Source organism: Spodoptera frugiperda, chromosome 22 (genome assembly GCF_023101765.2).
Source record: "Spodoptera frugiperda isolate SF20-4 chromosome 22, AGI-APGP_CSIRO_Sfru_2.0, whole genome shotgun sequence".
In the NCBI taxonomy this organism is placed as follows: domain Eukaryota; kingdom Metazoa; phylum Arthropoda; class Insecta; order Lepidoptera; family Noctuidae; genus Spodoptera; species Spodoptera frugiperda.
In genome coordinates, this window is record NC_064233.1 from 642,299 (window position 1) to 661,280 (window position 18,982).

Genomic DNA, 18,982 nt, shown 5'->3' on the forward strand with positions numbered 1-18,982 from the left:
GATGTCTTGAGTTATAAGTTTTTAAACTAACATGGTCACTAACACTATTACCTATTAGAACTTGAGACTATCGGAAACTCATCGAAATAAATAAACATGGTAAATATCCCGTCTCAAGTTCTAATAATAATGTCTTGAGTTGTTTATAAAGTGAAACTGATTTTTTTATAATAATATATTTTTAATGGTATAAGCCGGTAATCGAGCGATTGGTTACCTGATGGTAAGAAACCAGTGCCGACGGGTGTCCATTACACCCGAAACACCAGAGGCATTCAAGTGCGTTGCCGGCTTTTTGGGAGTTAGGAATTTAAGAGTTGTTTAGGAATCGGTGATTGGGAAGATTAAGAATAGAGGGAATTGGGGTTTCGATAACCTTACTCACACAACGCAAGCGTTGTTTCACGTCTGTTTTCTGTAAGGCCGTGGTATTACTCCGGTCGAGCCGGCCCATTTGTGCCGAAGCATGGCTCTCCCACACTTAAACATGGTTGCCGTGCAACATGTCGCGGGTTTGATTGCCGCATGGAACAACTCTTAGTGTATTTACCGGAGCTCCGGCTCGAAAAGCAGGAGAAGGAACGGGGTGGTTTTTAGTCAGTAAGAGTCTGACACTCCCTCTCGCCTTGCCCAAGGCGGGAGAAGTCATTGAATGATTTTCCCCCTCAAAAAGAAAAAACAAAGGGTAACGTTTAAAAATAAAAATGAAACCTTCGTGGAAAAGCTCGTACATAAAATATCGCCTCGCTACACCTACAGTAACATCCTATAAGCACTCTTCAACCCAAACACTTGCACACGTCTATCCACATCGATGATGGGAGCACCAAACGTATAGGTAGGTCCCATACTCATCCTAATCCCACACAAGACGCAAATCTTTATAGATAAACAATTTAACTATTGACTGTTTTGTTGGTCGAGTGGTCGCAAGTGTGTAAGTGAAGTGGTCTCGGGTTCGATTCCCGGGATTAATTCGACACTCGCTCCACCAAAGGAGACGCAGGTGCATTGCCGTTTTTTTAAAGGAATATGCTATTTTCTTTGTTTGAAGGTTTTATTTATTTTTAATAGGTGTTTTAGTAATAAGGCAATGTTGAACATCCGGAGCTTTTTTTTTCAATCAGATTCACCATACAATAATACTTGGTTACATTGTTTCGATTGTTTTTCATGGTATAAGCTGGTAAACATACCTGATGTTAAGTAATCGCCACCACCCATGGACACCTGAAACACCATAGGTGTTACAAGTGCGTTGCCGGCCTTTTGAAGATTAGATATTTAAGGATTGTTGGGAAATTGGGGATTGGGAAGATTGGGAATTGGGCCTCTGCCGGTAACCACAGTCACACAACGAAACGTTGTTTTACGTTGGTTTTCTGTGAGGCCGTGGTATCACTCCGGCCGAGCCGAAGCATGGCTCTCCCACGCTTAAAACTGGTGAAAAGTGCACCTCTGTCTACCCCACAAGCATTAAGAAGCATATTGCGTACTGCCATCTGAACAGGTCCGCTCATACTGTTGTGGTTCTTTCCTCTAAAGACCACTACAGAATCAACTTGCACGGTTCTCTCACATTATCCTCTATTTGATTGTCTCTACTTTAAAAGAAACTATGACCTCTGAGTTTGTTTCGGCATTTCTTCTCAGAGTAGTCGGATAGGAAATGCCGGCCTCATCTAGCTATTTGAAATATTGACGTGTAAAAGTGTTATTTTATAACCTATTTACAGTAATAAATATCCCACCCAAAACATAAATGTGAAAGACTGCCAAGTTCGATAATATTGGAATGCTTCGCCTATAAAAGAAGTGAGATCTAAATAAGTACCAAGTTCCATACACAGACCTCAGTTAAAATGATATAACAAGTTGGCAAGTTTTCACACACTTTGTTATATACCTACTAAACGCAATGAGTCAAGTATATAATTTTGTATTAAAACTTGCCAAGTTATATCATTTTTAACTGAGGTCTGTGTATGGAACTTGGTACTTATTTAGATCTCACTTCTTTTATAGGCGAAGCATTCCAATATTATCGAACTTGGCAGTCTTTCACATTTATGTTTTGGGTGGGATTTCATTTATTTTTGTAAGGTTTATTTTCTTTTTTTCTTATTTTACTTTACTTTACTAAATACAAACCTTCGTAACGAATTTTAGGTCGGTACGACCATTGAAAGATATAGATAATTTTTTTGTTTTAATTCTTTAGGGGTATGAATTTAAACCTTCATTATTTTTAAAACCGACTCACACTTGGCCATTTTCAGATTTTTTCCTTTACCTTGACCTAAAGACCTACCTTCATGCCAAATTTCAAGTCAATACGACCATTGGAAGTGGTCTAGGTTTTTGATGAGTGAGTGAGTCAGTCAGTCAGTGAGTGTATAGTAAAAATAGCGATTTTCTGACGTCAATATCTCAAGACCTACAATAGGTACATTAATGAAATTTTGTATTTTAGATAAGTAAGTAGATCTTGACAGATACTAGAAATTTCATATGCGTAGATAAAATAGATTTTGAGTTATAGGTGGGTCGAACTTGGCCCGAAATGGTTCGTGTAATATAACCCACGGCCGGTGTGTCGGTTTTTTGCTCGAACTTGGCGGACACACTGCCGTGTGTCTAGATCATTTATCTATACTAATATTACAAATCTGAAGAGTTTGTTTGTTTGATTGTTTGTTAATCTCAGGAACTACTGGTCTGATTTAAATAATTATTTTTGTGTTGGATAGCGCATTTATCGAGGAAGGTTATAGGCTATAAATCATCACGCCACGATCAATAGGAACCGAGCAGTGCGGGTGAAACCGCGCGGAAGTAGCTAGTCATTTATAAGTTTTAATTCGTCTGATTAGCTATATAACTGTAATAAGTTAGTTAGTATGACCGAATGATTTATGACTACTGATAGGAATCAAGTTCAGCTCCATACATAATTAATCATCTCGCACACCGCGAGCTAACTAGCTGTGCTCGCCAATTCACGCTAAATTATACCATATTATTGGTGCCTAATTTAACGGACATGTATTAACCGACTTAAAAAGAGGAGGTTCTTAGTTTGACCTGCATGTGTGTTTGTTTATACGCGACCAATTCCCGTCTGGTTGAACCGATTTTGATGCGGGTTTCAGCATTGTATTTTTCAGATTTAGAAGAGGATTTTAGGTATTACCTGACCTTAAAAATCTGGAAACGGCAAAGAAAAAGGAAGGCGGTTCCCTTTTTAAAAAACAAGAGTTGTGTACCTCACTCATGAGGTTACCGGAGTCCCAATTACCCCCTTCCCAATCCCCGATTTCCCAACAACCCTTAAATTCCTCCCCCTAAAGGCTGGCAACGCACTTGTAACGCCACTGGTATTTAGTGTGTCCGTGGGCGGTAGCGATTGCTTACCAACAGGTGATCCGACTGCTCGTTTACCGGCTTATACTTATGTTATGAGTCCCATGCATTTAATAGAGAGTGAGCCTGTGATTTAGTTTCCTTCTTTCTTGATCATTCTTCTCTAAACAATGCTATATCATGAAATGTGCTAGATGGACAAACTGACTGACTGTTAAAACAGTCTGGATGTGTACTCAATTAAAAGTCAAAGTCAAAATTATTGATTTCAAATAGACCGGGAGGGCACTTTTTAACGTCAAAGTAAATATTATAACATTAAAAATGTCTGTCGGTCAGTCCTCCAGTTGCTCTATTTGCTCGTTCCAAAGTGTAGTAGTAAAGTAGATTCCTATGAATAAGAACGAGCAAGAAACTCCAGAGGTTACTCTTTTCCAATCAGGTTCACAATACAATTCTTGGACATAAATAACTTTACCTTTTGCTTATCAAAACCAATCTTACATCCCATCTCAATCAAAACATTACACAATTCGAACTTGACTCTCATCAATGAAACGACCCATCACACAAAACAACAAACCTATCATTATGTAATTAACAGAAACAAAATAACGTTAAATACCAGCCTCTCTGCCGACCCCCCGAGATTATGACGTAACATAGTTGCTCAGCTATTTGGTAGACCGTTAACCTAACCGGTCGGATCAATATTTAACCGCGTCAATTAAGTGCATAAAAAATGTTTGTTAATCGTGACTCGGCGTTCGAACTTACATCAAGGGTCTGGTTTCATAGAGGCGGAGCGGATAAGAGCTGTGCCGCGATTTCACTAATCACATGCCTTGAAGTAAACAGAATTAGGGGAGAAGTTTATGTGTGGGAGAGCCATGCTTCGGCACGAATAGGCCGGCTCTACCGGAGTGATACCACGGCCTCACAGAAAACTGACGTGAAACAACGCTTGCGTTGCGTTTCGTTGTGTGAGTGAGGTTACCGGAGGCGCAATTACACCCCGTGCCAATCTTCTAATTCCCAATTCCCCAACAACCCTTAAATTCTTAACCCCCAAAAAGCAACGCACTTGTAACGCTTCTGGTGTTTAGGGTGTCCATGAGCGGCGGCGATTGCTTACCATCAGGTGATCCATCGGCTCGTTTACCGGATTATTCTACGAAATAAGAGGAGATGAGACTAGCAACCGAAAGAGGAGCAATGCGGTATGGAGAACTCACGCAACAAAATAGGCAATGTTTCTCAGTTCCATCTCGCTCCGGTTCATTGGAAACACATACTTACTTACTCATCTTTTCACAGCTCAGTCCCGCTCCGCTCCGCTCCACTCTGCTTCTATGCGACCGCTCCCTAAGTACAAGTGGTCAAGTTCAATGTCGTAAACTAACCATCGATGCAACTTTTGTTAAGCGGTCTTGTGTAATATGTAATTGGTTTGATTTTTGTAAAATTAGTTTTTTATTCTCGAATGAATAGATTAGGTATTGATGTGTGATTTGATTAGAAGTTTCATTGTAATTGAGAACTTGGGTACTAGAAAATTCCGGAGCTGCATAAGGCCTAGCGGGTTACCGGGGCTCCGGTAGGCAGATAGTAGCAGTAAGAACGGGGTGGTGTTTAGTCAGTAAGAGTCTGACACTCCCTCTCGCTTCGCACAAGGCAGGTGATGTCATCGGATAATTTCTCACTCAAGAAAAAGGTACTATAAAATTTATTAAATGTTAGGATTAGGTTTTGCAATTGCTGGATCCAGAATCCAACAATCCGGATTGGCGATTTCAAACTTCTAATGTATGGCGACATGTAAATCGAAACTGTCATCCCTTACTTGACTGGCATGATTGCGATCACTTGGCCAACGAGACGCATACGGGGACAAAGGTAGATGACTCATAAACATTGGAAATAGCCATAAAATTTCACCGAACTTTCGCATTTATTAAATTATCGATCGCGAAACCTATTTCGTAGAAATAAGTGTGAGAGTTTCATTTATGTATGAAAGAGTCATGCTTCGGCACGAATGGGCCGATACCACCGGAGTGATACCACGGCCTCACAGAAAACCTACGACTTGAAACAACGCTTGTGGTGTGTTTCATTGTGTAAGTGAGGTTACCGGAGATCCAATTCTCTTCACAATCCCCCAATAACCCTTAAATCCCTAACCCCCAAAAGGCTGGCAACGCACTTGTAACGCCTCTAATGCTTTGGGTGTAGGCGACGGCGATTGCTTACCATCAGGAGATCCGTCAGCTCGTTTACCGGCTAATACCATAAAAAAAACATAGGAAATAGACATAAAAATTCACAGAACTTTCGCGGTTTATTAAACTATCGATCATAAAACCAGTTTCGTAGAAATTATTTGACAAATTGCAGGCTTCATACTTATCGAGCGTCTGTTTGTCTATATTTCATTGTAATCCTGCGTCCAATGGACGTTTATTATAATAACAGTAAATATTTACTGAGGTTAAAGCCCTTTTGTCAGTAAATAGGATAATTATTTGAATAAATTGATGTTCAAACATTTCATATTATTTTTTGTAGGCTTACTTTATGAATATATTTAATGATATTGACTGCCTCGTTGGCCGATTAGTTGCAAGTGCGATTGCCGGGCAAGGGGTCTCGGGCTTGATTCCCATGTCGGGCAAAGCATTACTGGGTATTTTTCGGATTTTCGAAAATTTCTCGGTGGTAGCACGGAGTCTGGAATTGTGTCCAGTAAATGCAAATAGGGGTATTACATGAGACTTACAACGTGGGTGGCATTATGTGCCATAATGTGCACCTCTGCCTACCCCTTTGGGGATTAAAGGCGTGAAGTTATAATAAAAATAGATAGATATTTAATATGATGTTTGGGTGCTTTTCCACCAGAGATGTGCTTTGCTACGTTGCTGTGGATGCGTTTAGCATCCACCAATCATATTCATTGGTACATATAGCATAACACTGGTGGAAACGGACTCAGCTAAGCTATGTTTTTTTTTTATATGGAAAGATGAGTGCTATGGATGGCTTCCCTATTATCGATACATCGCATACTCGAGCTGTGTATCTTCTTCGCACCGCTAGATAACATAGTATCAGTGGAAACGGTTACATACATGACACACATAGCTTCACTAACGGACAGACTGATAGTAGTCTATCAGTCTGTTCGTTACTTTTTTATTGTGTGTTATTTATTTATTTATTTGTTGTAGTATTTTATGGTTTAATTGGAATAAATGCTTTAACATTTGACTATAAAATATCATGATACGAATCTACGATCCTGATCCGGAGCTGCGGACTATCTAGCGGGTTTACCGGGGCTCCGGCTCGAAAAGCAGGAGCAGGAACGGGGTAGTTTTTAGTCAGTAAGAGTCTGACACTCCCTCTCGCCTTGTCCAAGGCGGGAGAAGTCATTGGATGATTTTCCCCACTCAAAAAAAAAAAAGAAAACAATCTACGATCAATAGGAGTCGAGCAAAGCGTGTGAAGCCGGGAGTAGCTACTAGTATATTTCAATTCCGCTGTCATTAAACTGTGTATGAAATAATCAAATGCTAGACATTTGAACTCACCATTTATTGAGTCATGTTTGTTTAACCAGCCAATGTGAACTTTACTTAAAAATGAACTTTTTAACACAATGAACTTACTTTTTTATGGTATAAGCCGGTAAACGAGCAGACGGATCACTTGATGGTAAACAATCGCCGCCGCTCATGAACACCCGAAACACCAGAGGCATGGCAAGTGCACTGCCGGTCTTTTGAGGGTTAGGAATTTAAGAGTTATTGGGGAATTGGGGATTGGGAAGGGGAGTAATTGGGTCTCCCAAAACCGCTGCAAAAAAATAAACCTGCAATTCCTGTGCACTAGAAACTAATGTAGATATAACCATGATAACACCGTAACACTCTAGTCCGGCACGATTCAGGGCCATGAATAACTGTCTTGGATCCCGCAACGAAATATATCAGAAGATATTATTACAGGAGAAGGAAAACTGAAAGTTTCCACCTAAGTACAGTGGACCTTCGTTGAACCGACAAACATTATATAGGCAGCATTATATACGGACTATCGAATTTGTCAGATTATAGAGCACTGCCGAAAAAATGTAAAAAAATGCCTATATACGATGATTATTGATCAAAGCAATCTCGGATTACAGTGTGCGATTTAAGACATGGGCCGGATTATCAGGGGTCCCACTAAATATCTAATATATAAAATTCTCGTGTCACAGTTTTCGTTGCCATACTCCTCCGAAACGGCTTGACCGATTTTGATGAAAAATTTTTGTGCTTATCCGGTATCTATGAGAATCGGCCAACATCTATTTTTCGTCCCCCTAAATGTTAGGGGTAATAAAACCCAAATTTTTTAAATTTTCCTCAGACGAAGTCGCGGGCAGAAGCTAGTTAACTATAACAATCACCTTGAACGATCCCACATAAAATTCCCAACTTACACAAGTCATCCACACCATCCACGGATGAATTTCCAAAACCAAACAAGCACCTACATCTCTGCTAGTCCACTTACAACATAGTTGGCAAGTCAACGTATCTTCAAGCATTATAAATATTTGGTGAGCGTTGGGCAAACACTGCCATGGGGGCAACGTACTGCCCCACCGAAATCTAAGGTACCTATGATCGGTCAAACAGATGGGTGCTTGTAGCTATCTTGTGGACTGTGGGTTTGCTTGCGTACGTATTTGTTTTTTCTATTTAGGTTTATGCTGTGTCTTTTTGGTGTATCGTGGTTAGGTTTACATCCCTCGTATTATGACTTTAATGAAACTACAAGTAGTACTCGTCCACAGAAGCGTAATACAACTAAATATTTCTACGACAGATGGAAAAAAATAAACAAAATAAATAATTAAATTAATCAAGTATTAAATTCTGTGGGGTCATTTTTCTTGACCACGGAAGAGCTGTGATGATGTGAAATGCCCTCCATACTAAAAACTGTCAACTGCCAATTTTATTCTACGGATGGGAATTTCTCTTTTTTTTCTAAAAAAGACAAAATATCTATCTAATGTATAAATGTTGTTTTATATTAATAGATGTGAAATAGGTAAAATATTAACTAAAATAAACAATAAACTGACCGTTATAATCGGGGGCACGGTAGTGTCCCCGCCAAGTCGAACTCGAAACAATCACTGGCGTACAATCCTTTACCGGTACCATTTCGCCACATTTTCAAACTCCAATTTGAAAACTTCAAAACAACTACAAAATTTCAAGTTTGTGGGCTATTTAGTTCTCTTGCATGAGCCTCTAGCATGGCTTGAAACTAGTCGCGTTCCTCGTCGAACAGTTACGGGAATAAGCCAAAAAACATAAAAAATATTATAGTATGTCTCGTAAAAGTTATAATACTTATAATATAAACATATTGGGTAAGAGTTTAGAGACTTTTACTTGCAGCTGACTTGCGGGTGTCCATGGGCGGCGCGGATCGCTTACCTTCAGGTGAGCCGTCTGCTCGTTTACCCCTTATTCCATAAAAAACTATAATAATAAAGAAATCTTCCAAATCTTCCCAATCCCCGATTCCCCAACAACCCTTAAATTTCTAACCCACAAAAGGCCGGTAACGCACTTGTTACGGCTCTGGTGTTTCAAGTGTCCATGGGCGGCGGCGATTGCTTACCATCAGGTGATACGTCTGCTTGAAAAGATAAACAAAAAAGCAACTGTATCGAGACTTGGCTAGATTTTTCACAGAATGTTTTTGAGTGGAATCTACCTATATTTATGTTTTCGAATTCCTCACGTCAGTAAAAGTGCATAGCTGTAGTTTTGTCAATATTAATTAATAAGTTTATATTATTGAGCTTGTCGATTTCTGGTTTTTGGAACGTTATTGTCATGTATTTCATATTGATTGCTGTTTCTTAATACAGTTATTTATCAACTAATATTAGAACTTAAGACGGGATATTTACCATGTTTATTTATGTCACGGATGATCAGTTCATCCGGAGCTGCGGACTACCTAGCGGGCTTACCGGGGCTCCGGTTCGAAAAGCAGGAATAGGAATGGGGTGGTTTTTAGTCAGTAAGAGTCTGACACTCCCTCTCGCCTCGCCCAAGGCGAGAGAAGTCATTGGATGATTTTCCACCTTCAAAAAAAAAAATCCGTGATCATGCTTGCAACAGTTTCAAAATATCGGAAACTCATACACATAAATAAACATGGTAAATGTCCTGTCTTAAGTTCTAATGTTATTGACCAGGTCAGTTTAAAAACTTATACAGTTATCAACTGTTTGGCCGTTATAATTAATTTAGGTATATTTATGTTTTTGGATTCCACACACGGTAAAAGTGCATAGCTGTAGTTTTAGTATTATTTATTAGTATGTTATTAGTGTTGAGCCAGTTGATTCTGGTTTTTAAAACATTATAAATAGCCGGTAACCGAGCAGACGGATCACCTGATGGTAAGCAATCGCCGCCGTCCATTGACATTCGAATCACCAGTGCTGTTACAAGTGCGTTGCCGGCCTTTTGAGGGTTGGGAATTTAAGGATTGTTGGGGCATTGGGAAGATTGTGGAGGTGAGGGTAATTGGGCCTCCGGTAACCTCACTCACAGAACGAAACACAACGCAAGCGTTGTTTAACGTCGGTTTTCTATGAGGCCACGGTATCACTCAGGTGGAGCCGGCACATTTATGCCGAAGTATGGCTCTTCCGCACTCAAATTTATGTATGTTTGTGTACTATTATCTCGCGTTTAGCTGAACCGGATTTGATGGGGCTTTCAGCATAGTATTTTTCAGCCTTAGAAGCAGTGTTTTTGTACAATGAAATCACTGCATCCATCCGTTCGGGTGTTATGATGCCACAGACAGACAGACACGTCAAACTTATAACACCCCTCTTTTTGCGTCGGGGGTTAAAAAGAGAAGGTTACGGTTGGTTTTTTTAAAGTAGTTTACTGATAATTTGGTATGTAACATTAGTGTGACGGACAAACCGATTGTCACATTTATATTATTAGTAAAGATAAGTAGGTATGTATGTACTAACAAACACTATGTTTGTCTATTCATACTCACCGTGGTTTTTCTAATAGGTTGACAAACAATAAAATATCTTGGTGCTTTTTACGGAAAGTGGATAAATAACGCCATTTGTTTTTAAAAATTGTATTATTTACTCATAGTTAGGTATTATTAGTTTAAGCTGTTGCTATAGTGGAAAAATATGTTTTTTTTTTTGTGGAGGAAAAATCGTCCAATGACTAAAAAGTCATTGGACGCCTTAGACGAGGCAAGATGTCAGACTGTCACTGACTAAAAACCAACCCGTTCCTACTCCTGCTTTTCGAGCCGGAGCCCCGGTAAACCCGATAGGTAGTCCACAGCTCGCGTCGACATCAGTCCTACTGGGCCCCATTTGCGGTGGTCTGATGGCTCGCAGTAAGTATATGTGTAATGGTTCTTTGAGGCGCGTGCGGAATGCGACGCGCCGTACGCATGGGAAAAACATGGTGTACGTTTTCAGTTACTTTTTGTATGGCATCACACTATAATATTGTAAATTTAAGAGTTTGTTTGTTTGTGTTTGTCCGTCAATCACACTGAAACTACTGAACGGATTTTAATGAAATTTATATTACCTGACTTGTGTGATAGGATTATGACTTTTTATCCCACGGGGATAGTATTTGAGGATAGACCATAAAAACCCAAAAATATGTACTCGGAAATTGAATCCAAAGTAGAATTTAAGTAGCCCAAAAAGTGCTCTTGAGCCCTCGACCTATGAGGTTGTCTTTTCTAAGCCTTTCAAAATCGCCAATCTTAGAATCGGGAATCTACTCACTGTGGGAATCGAACGCGATAAAACAAGGGGAAAGTTTTCAAACATAGCAAGCAGTTCTTTTTTCCTAATCTTTACAGCATGGTCACGTGTCAAAATTAAATATTCTAAATAAAATGTGTAAGCACGTTTTAACAAAAGGCGCGCTTAAAAGTAAGTGTCTACAGGCCCGCACCGCACGCATCGTACGCAACAGATTGTAGTTTGTCTTGTATAGAAACTCATACAACTGCGTTCACTGATCCGCATCGTACGGACCGCTTATAGGCAATGCCTACATGCGATGCGTGCGATGCGTCGCCTTTTGAGGGCTTTTCCACCAGGGATGTGATCGCTTCAGCGGTTTTGACGTGAAGGAGTAAAAAACAAACTTTCACATTAATAATATTAGTAGGATATGTCAAAATAAAACAAAATACATCGTTGTTTAAGTTACTATATTTTACATAATACATAAAAAAAACATTCAGTACAAAAATATAACAGGATTTCTTTTCAATATAGATACTTATATATAACTCTTATATAATACATATTACACGTCTCGCCTTTTATCCCCGAAGGGGTAGGCAGAGGTGCACATTACGACACGTAATGCCGATATACAATGTACACCCACTTTTCACCATTTGTGTTATAAGTCCCATGTAATAGGGGGTGAGCCTATTGCCATATACCGGGCACACTGGACACGTATCAAGTTTTACGGTTTACTCACGTAACTGTTGGACGAGGAACTCGACTAGTTTCAAGCCATGCTAGATGCTTATTTTAGCAGAATAGCAGCGCGACAATCGCTGCTCATGAATGAGCCTCTAGCATGGCTTGAAACTAGTCGAGTTCCTCGTCAAACAGTTACGTGAGTAAGCCGATAACATCATAATTAATTTAGTATGTCTCACGAAAGTTATACAATAATGAACATTAATAATTATTTCTTATATTTAAAAGAAAATACACTAAAAATATGACTAAATCCTTAATTCTTAATAAATACAAATGTTTTACTTTACGTATATAATGTGTTTTTTTTTCTCATTAAATATTATATATTTTATCTACATTTTCGTTTTATTTTCTTTCAAAACTCCACATCATGCCTTTTAAACTCCCAAAAGGGGTAGGCAGAAGTGCCCATATACATGTAACACCCACTTTTCACCAATTATGTTAGGACAGAAAATTTGACAGTTTTTAAAAAATATTTACAAATAATATGTCATTGTATCGATGGCCTGTTTATAATATTGAAACATGAAAAAACATATTTTATAATATAAAGTGTTCTAAAAATCTTTGCTATTACAGAGTATTTTCGTAAATCGAAAAAAAGTACTGAAATTACAATTTTTTATACGAAAAATTGTATTAGTAGAATAAAAATTGGAATTTTTAAAGGGGGTACCAAATCTTTTGTGTTGACTTCAGACATATTTGAAATATTTCGTATTCAGGTTTTATTTTTATTATCGAAAAGGGGTGAGCAAAGACAGTGACTCTATAGACTTATTACTATAAACTGTATTTTTTTGATAATTTAAACACCTAATACTGCTTTGCTCACTCTACCAAGACAAGGTTGTATAAAATTTACTTAAAAACTAATATTTTTATAGAAAAAAAATCACAATAATAATGAAATAATTGAGATTGTTTATATATTTTTTTTAATAATTATTATTTAAAAATAGTAAAATATTCGTTGAAGCAGTCTTATGTACAATTTGAAGATCTATTTACTAAATATTAAATACAAATATTATCTCGCCTTTTATTTTCCAAAGGGGTAGACAGAGGTGCACATATAATACTATGTAACACCTAATATGTTATAAGTCCCATATATTTAGGTATGTTTTGTAATATTACAATAAATGCACAAATTTTGTGATGGGAATCGAACCCGAGAGCCTTCGCTCGGCAGTCGCATATGCGACTACTACTATTTTTTTAATCAATATCTTACTAGGGACGGACTAAATACAATATTTTATATTTTTCACCAAAAAATATTAAAACACATGCTTGCTTTTAAAGCACCTAATTTAGGCTACATTTCAGCTTAAGACGACAAACAAAAACTGAACCAATCTGTCAGCTTTAGACTACAAGAAAAAACGTCCTTATTAAGGTACGTTTTGTTTTGTCACCCTACCGTAGCGTTCAAAATGTCCTTATAATGTAGGCTACGGTTCAGCATAAGACGACAAACAAAAACTGAACTGTCAGCTTTAGACTACAAGAAAAAACGACCTTTTAAAAGTACATTTTATTTTGTCGCCTATACCCTACCGCAGCGTTCTTAATGTCCTTATTATTTAGACTACAGGTCAGCTTAAGACGACACACGAAAACTCAACCAATCCGTCAGCTTTAGACTACAATAGAAAAAGTCCTTTCAAAAGTACATTTTATTTTGTCGCCTATACCCTACAGTGGCGTTCAAAATGTCTTAAAAAATATTTTTGACATATTAATATTGAAGATAGGCCAACGATACTTACAAATACTATGTCCGATAGAAGGGGGGGCCTCTACTGACGGTATACGTAGATAGGGGGATGCCTTTCGTGCCATATATGGCTTCAGGAGCGTTTTCGTATTCAACGTCGTAGTATATCCCGTTTTGGTTCTGAAATTTAAGAGTTATTATGGTTTTTGTCTGTTGAAAGGGTAAGCAGAGGAGTATATTATTCGATGTGACATGAATTCTAAATTAATTATTATGTTATCGGCTTGCTCACGTAACTTTTTGACGAGGCACCCGACTGGTTTCAGGCGCATCATGTGTCGCGGAATGCTGTCCATGAATACGAGCCTTTAGCATGGCTTGAAATTAGTCGAGTTCCTCGTCAAACAGTTACGTGAGTGAGCCGATAACTGGTGTTAAATTTCCAAAATGGTCTAAAAAAACTTCTGCAAATCTTTGTGTGATCAAGGTATCAAACTCAAGACCCTCGTCAATAAGCACCAAATGTTTCCATTTTAGGGTAAAAATGCTTTGAAAGTGAATATTCGAACAAACGTTCTGCACTTCTGTTTTTTCAGTCGATTACAATGCTTATTCGATATTATTAAATAGATTTTTTGTTCAAGGTCTTTAAGACATTTTTTTTCAGAAATAACTGCCACAGTAAGATACATTCATTGATTACCTTATAAACGTTTTTTTTTCCTAAAGCGTACGGCGTAGAGTACGGGAGCATGACTGGATTTTAATTTAATTCTAAAAATTAATCTATTCAACACACAAAATTCTAGCTCTTTAACCCGCTAGCAAAATCTAGATTTATTACAGACAACTTACATGCATACTCCGGGCCCTGGATTTGGGTCTAGGTACCAGTAGATCAGCTCTCTCCTGCACGTGTGATGATGCTTCAGAACTTGTTGATTCCGTCGCCATGTGGTTTGTGTAACCTGGGGATAAAGATATAATGGATGTGAACCTGATTGGAAAAGAGTAACCTATGGAGTTTCTTGCTCGTTCTTCTCCATAGGAATCTACACTTTGGAACGAGCAAATAGAGGACTGACCGACAGGCAGACATTTTTAATATTATAATATTTGCTTTGACGTTCAAAAGTGTCGGTCTATTTGAAATAAATAATTCTGACTTTAACTTTGACTATAATAAGAAGCTAGCTTCTGCCAGCTGCTTCCTCTGCGTTTCAGTGGGATACAAAGTATCCTATTATCTAATTCAGCTCATACTATGTCTGTACCAAATTTCACTTAAATCTGTTCATTAATTTCAGCGTGATTATCTGATAAACAAACAAACTTTCACATTTATAATTGTACGAGCAAAGCCGTACATTGTAGTAGTATTAGTTTTATGCTGACATCGACGCGCAGCGAAATACTTAAAACACGTGTAATACAGTAAATGAGTAGTAGTTGCATTTCGTTGGTTCGATTGGGCATCATTTCCGGCCCCTTTCGCCGCGGGTCGATCATTTTATATAATTTTATCATTATTTTGTGTAACTAAGTGTAAGTTAACAGACAATATAAGACTTTATCATTATCAGTTTATCATTTCTAAATGTACCTTTACCCGTACAATAATTATTACATATTGTGATTTTTTTGGTTTCTAGTTTGATTTTAGGTAAGCGTCCACAGGCCCGCGTCGTACGCATTCCATATGACGTCATCAGCACGCATCGCATATAGGCATTGCCGATGATGCGGTCCGTACGATGCGGATCAGTGGACGCAGTTGTATGAGTTTCTATACAAGACAAACTAAAATCCGTTGCGTGCGATGCGTACGATGCGGGCCTGTGGACGCGTACTTTTTGTCTCCACCCTAACTCTTCATATGGGTATTATTTAACACAGAAGGGGTAGAATCTCTGGTAAATCTAAAATTGCTTACCGTATAAGTTATGATGCGAGGCTGCAGTGTTGGCTCTGGACGCCACCGTGTTTAGCGTGCCGTTGTGATGGCCACCGTGCATGCCCATCCTGAGAAGTCATAATAAAGTAAATATTTATTTATTAATAAAGGTTTACCAACAGCTTCTGTATAAATTATATTAAATGCAGTAAATACATATCAGTTTTGGGCTTATACAGTCGCCAATTATAGGTTAACCAACATTTAATACTTAGTGTCTATTTGTTTGCAATAAATCTAAAAACTACTCGATAGATTTTTATGAACTGTTCAAGTCTACTTTGGTCATAAAACATGCATTGACGTACGGTTTGAATACGTAATATGGGAAATAAATAACACAATGATTATAATCCCTTTTGTGGCTCGAAAACGTTCGTCCTTGAGCTGTTTACTTGAGCTGGTTCATCCACATAAAAGCACCCAGCTTCACAGGCAGACAGACTGACGGACAATTCAATTTGGCGTTTCAAAAGTTCCTATTTTAGAATTGATTGAAATATATGCTTTGACTTTGAAACACTTTTTTATCATCGGACAAAAATCTACGAACTTTCTCTTAAACCTTATATTCCTAAACAATAATAAATAACTTGAATTAATAATGATTTACCTCGGCAGCGGCACTGGCGGTAGAGTGGGGTATCCTCCGAACATGGCTGACGATGGACGCGTCGCCATCTGAGCTGGCTCCGGCTGGAATTTGGAGTCGGATTTTAGCAGAATGTATTATAATTATTATACAACGAAATCCAGGGCGGAAGAAATCCAAGCTATGAGCTTGGCTTGTACTAATTGGCTTACAGGGCTCAATTAATTGACTTTGTTTTAGGGAGAAAAATCATCCAATGACTTCTCCCGCCTTGGGCGAGACGATAGGAAGTGTCAGACTCTTACTGACTAAAAACCACCCCGTTCCTACTCCTGCTTTTCGAGCCGGAGCCCCGGTAACCCGCTAGTTACTCCGCAGCTCCGGATCAATTAATTTACTTGGATTTATAATGTAAGTGTAATAAACAAGCATTTGCATGCCTGAAAAAGTGGAACTATAGTGTCATAAACTAGACTAAGATCCATTGTATCATACGTTTCTGCGAATAAATGTCTATTTCGATTTCTAAAAAATATCGATAATTTTCAAATATCTTCCTTCTTTAAGTATCGATTCTAGTGTCGAAATATATTATGGTTTATTGACGTTATATTATTGAAAATTCCACATTTTGATGGGGTTATTGAAATTTTAAACATTTAACAGGTACGTTGTAATGATGTTACTCACAGCGTAATGGCTAGCTTGTGCCATAGCTTCAGCTATCTGTGCCCATCGCATCCGTTCTTCCAGCGTCACCTGAAAATTACGTCAAATATGAATTTATATTTATATAACAATTTTTTTAAACTTTGCCTTACACTAGGATGTTGTCCTGTGTCGTAAGTGCATTTACAAACATAAAATGCACATACACTTGACACCCAGGTCCAAAACAACGATTTGTGAATCACACAAAGAGTTGCTCCGTGCGAGAATCGAACCCGCTACATGTTGCGCGGCAGCCGGTTGCCCAACCACCGCGCTAAGCGAACCGAAAACATCCCCCATTCCCCAACAATCCCAAAATTCCTAGCCCCTAAAAGGCCGGCAACACACTTGTAACGCCTCTAGTGTTTCGGGAGTCCATAGGCAGCGGCGACTGCTTATCATCAGATGATGTGTCTGCTATTTTACCGGCTTATACCATACAAAATAAAGTAATTGACTGACTGACTGACTTTTTTATGGGACATGCCCGCCACAACCTCCCATACCGCTGCAAAACCTGTAAGCCAGGATCTACAGACTGATTGACGGTCTATTTACCTGATACGGCGGTTGTCCGACAGGCGGAGTCTTGATAGTATTGGCTGCCATGTAGTTGAATATAGGGGAGCCCATACCGGCAGCCTTCTGCTCTCGAGACCACTTACGACTGAAATAGATAGCATATGGGTAGTGAGTGATTAATAGGATAGATAAGTGTGGGAGAACCATGCTTCGGCACTGCTGGGCCGGCTCGACCGGAGTGATACCACGGCCGAGTAGAAAACCGACGTGAAACAACGTTTGCGTCGTGTGAGTTAGCTAATGTACGTTTTTATAAATCCTTTAGCTAAAATAGGTGACACTTAAAGATATTTTGGTTTTACAGTAAATTGACATTTATCAGTTAAGATAAAGGGTCAGTTTAGGTGCTCTCTGACGCTTAATAACTCTTAGTTAAGACATGATTTAGGGGTGATTGATGAAAAAGCCTATCAGTATTTTTTACCAAATAAAAAAACTGGACGTTCTCAATTTGACCTGTATGTCTACGTTTATACGGTTGAACCGATTTCGATACGGTTTTCAGCTTAGTATTTGACTAAGACTAAGGAAAAGGTTTATAGGAATCAATATTTTCAAAGGTTCGGATTTTATCACTTGAAGGCGGTTCCCTTTTAAGTCTTTTTTTAACACAAAACAATATATGCTTACCTCCAGGACATGAGCGCGGCGAGTGTGATGGCGATGACGAGCGCGGCCAGCAGTGAGGCCCCCACCGCTACCCCCACCACCTCCCCGTCCACCTCGCACGTCGACCCGTAGTACCCGGACGAACAACTGGGGACAAACATCATCATCATCAAACCATTGTCTTTTGATACTGGTTTTAGATCTAGAGAAATATATACATACTGCCACTGTTGCTAGCGGGTTCACTGCGATTTCTGAACAATGTTTTAATCGTATACGCATTCGAGAATATCGGATGTGAAAAAATTACAATTATTACATCAAAATAATGAATAATATAAAAATCAATTGCTGTTCGTTAGTCTCGCTAAAACTCGAGAACGCCTAAACCGATTTGGCTAATTTTGGTCTTGAATTATTTGTGGAAGTCCAGGGAAGGTTTAAAAGGTGAGAAAGAAATTTTTGAGGCAACACGAAGCTTGCCGGGTCAGCTAATAATGAATAATTACGTTCTCGTTATCTATTAATATAATAGATAATTTAGTGCGTCTTTTTTTGAAAGGGACAAGCCCGTCTCGAGTTTCCAAAACAGCTGTAACTCCTGTGCACCAGGATCTACAGTAGATACAACCATGCAAACACCGGAACACTGAAGTCCGACGCGTCCCAGGGACATGAACTGTCTTGAATCATCATCATCATCATCATCAGCCTATAGCAGTCCACTGCTGGACATAGGCCTCCCCAATTGTTCGCCACTTTGCTCTATCACTGTCTTGGATCCCGCAACGAAATAAATCAGAAGATATTATTAGAGGAGAAGAAAATGAAAACGATAGTTTCCACTTCCCT

At 38.7% G+C, this 18,982-nt stretch overlaps 1 protein-coding gene and 1 long non-coding RNA gene across 2 annotated transcripts in view; one reads left to right on the top strand and one right to left on the bottom strand.

The window, feature by feature from the left end:
• The window catches only part of LOC126912136 (uncharacterized), a 196,196-nt gene that overhangs the window by 137,134 nt on the left and 40,080 nt on the right, over window positions 1-18,982 (top strand). The window lies entirely within an intron of this gene.
• Window positions 13,693-18,982, bottom strand: part of LOC118280028 (uncharacterized) — a 36,916-nt gene continuing 31,626 nt past the window's right edge. Inside the window, exons 14-20 of the mRNA XM_050702785.1 lie at window positions 18,152-18,277; window positions 17,498-17,606; window positions 16,919-16,987; window positions 16,250-16,332; window positions 15,616-15,704; window positions 14,538-14,650; window positions 13,693-13,862 (exon numbers count right to left, since the gene is read on the bottom strand). Of these exons, the coding sequence (XP_050558742.1) occupies window positions 13,740-13,862; window positions 14,538-14,650; window positions 15,616-15,704; window positions 16,250-16,332; window positions 16,919-16,987; window positions 17,498-17,606; window positions 18,152-18,277 (712 nt within the window). The 3' untranslated portion in view covers window positions 13,693-13,739. The remainder of the gene's footprint in view (window positions 13,863-14,537; window positions 14,651-15,615; window positions 15,705-16,249; window positions 16,333-16,918; window positions 16,988-17,497; window positions 17,607-18,151; window positions 18,278-18,982) is intronic.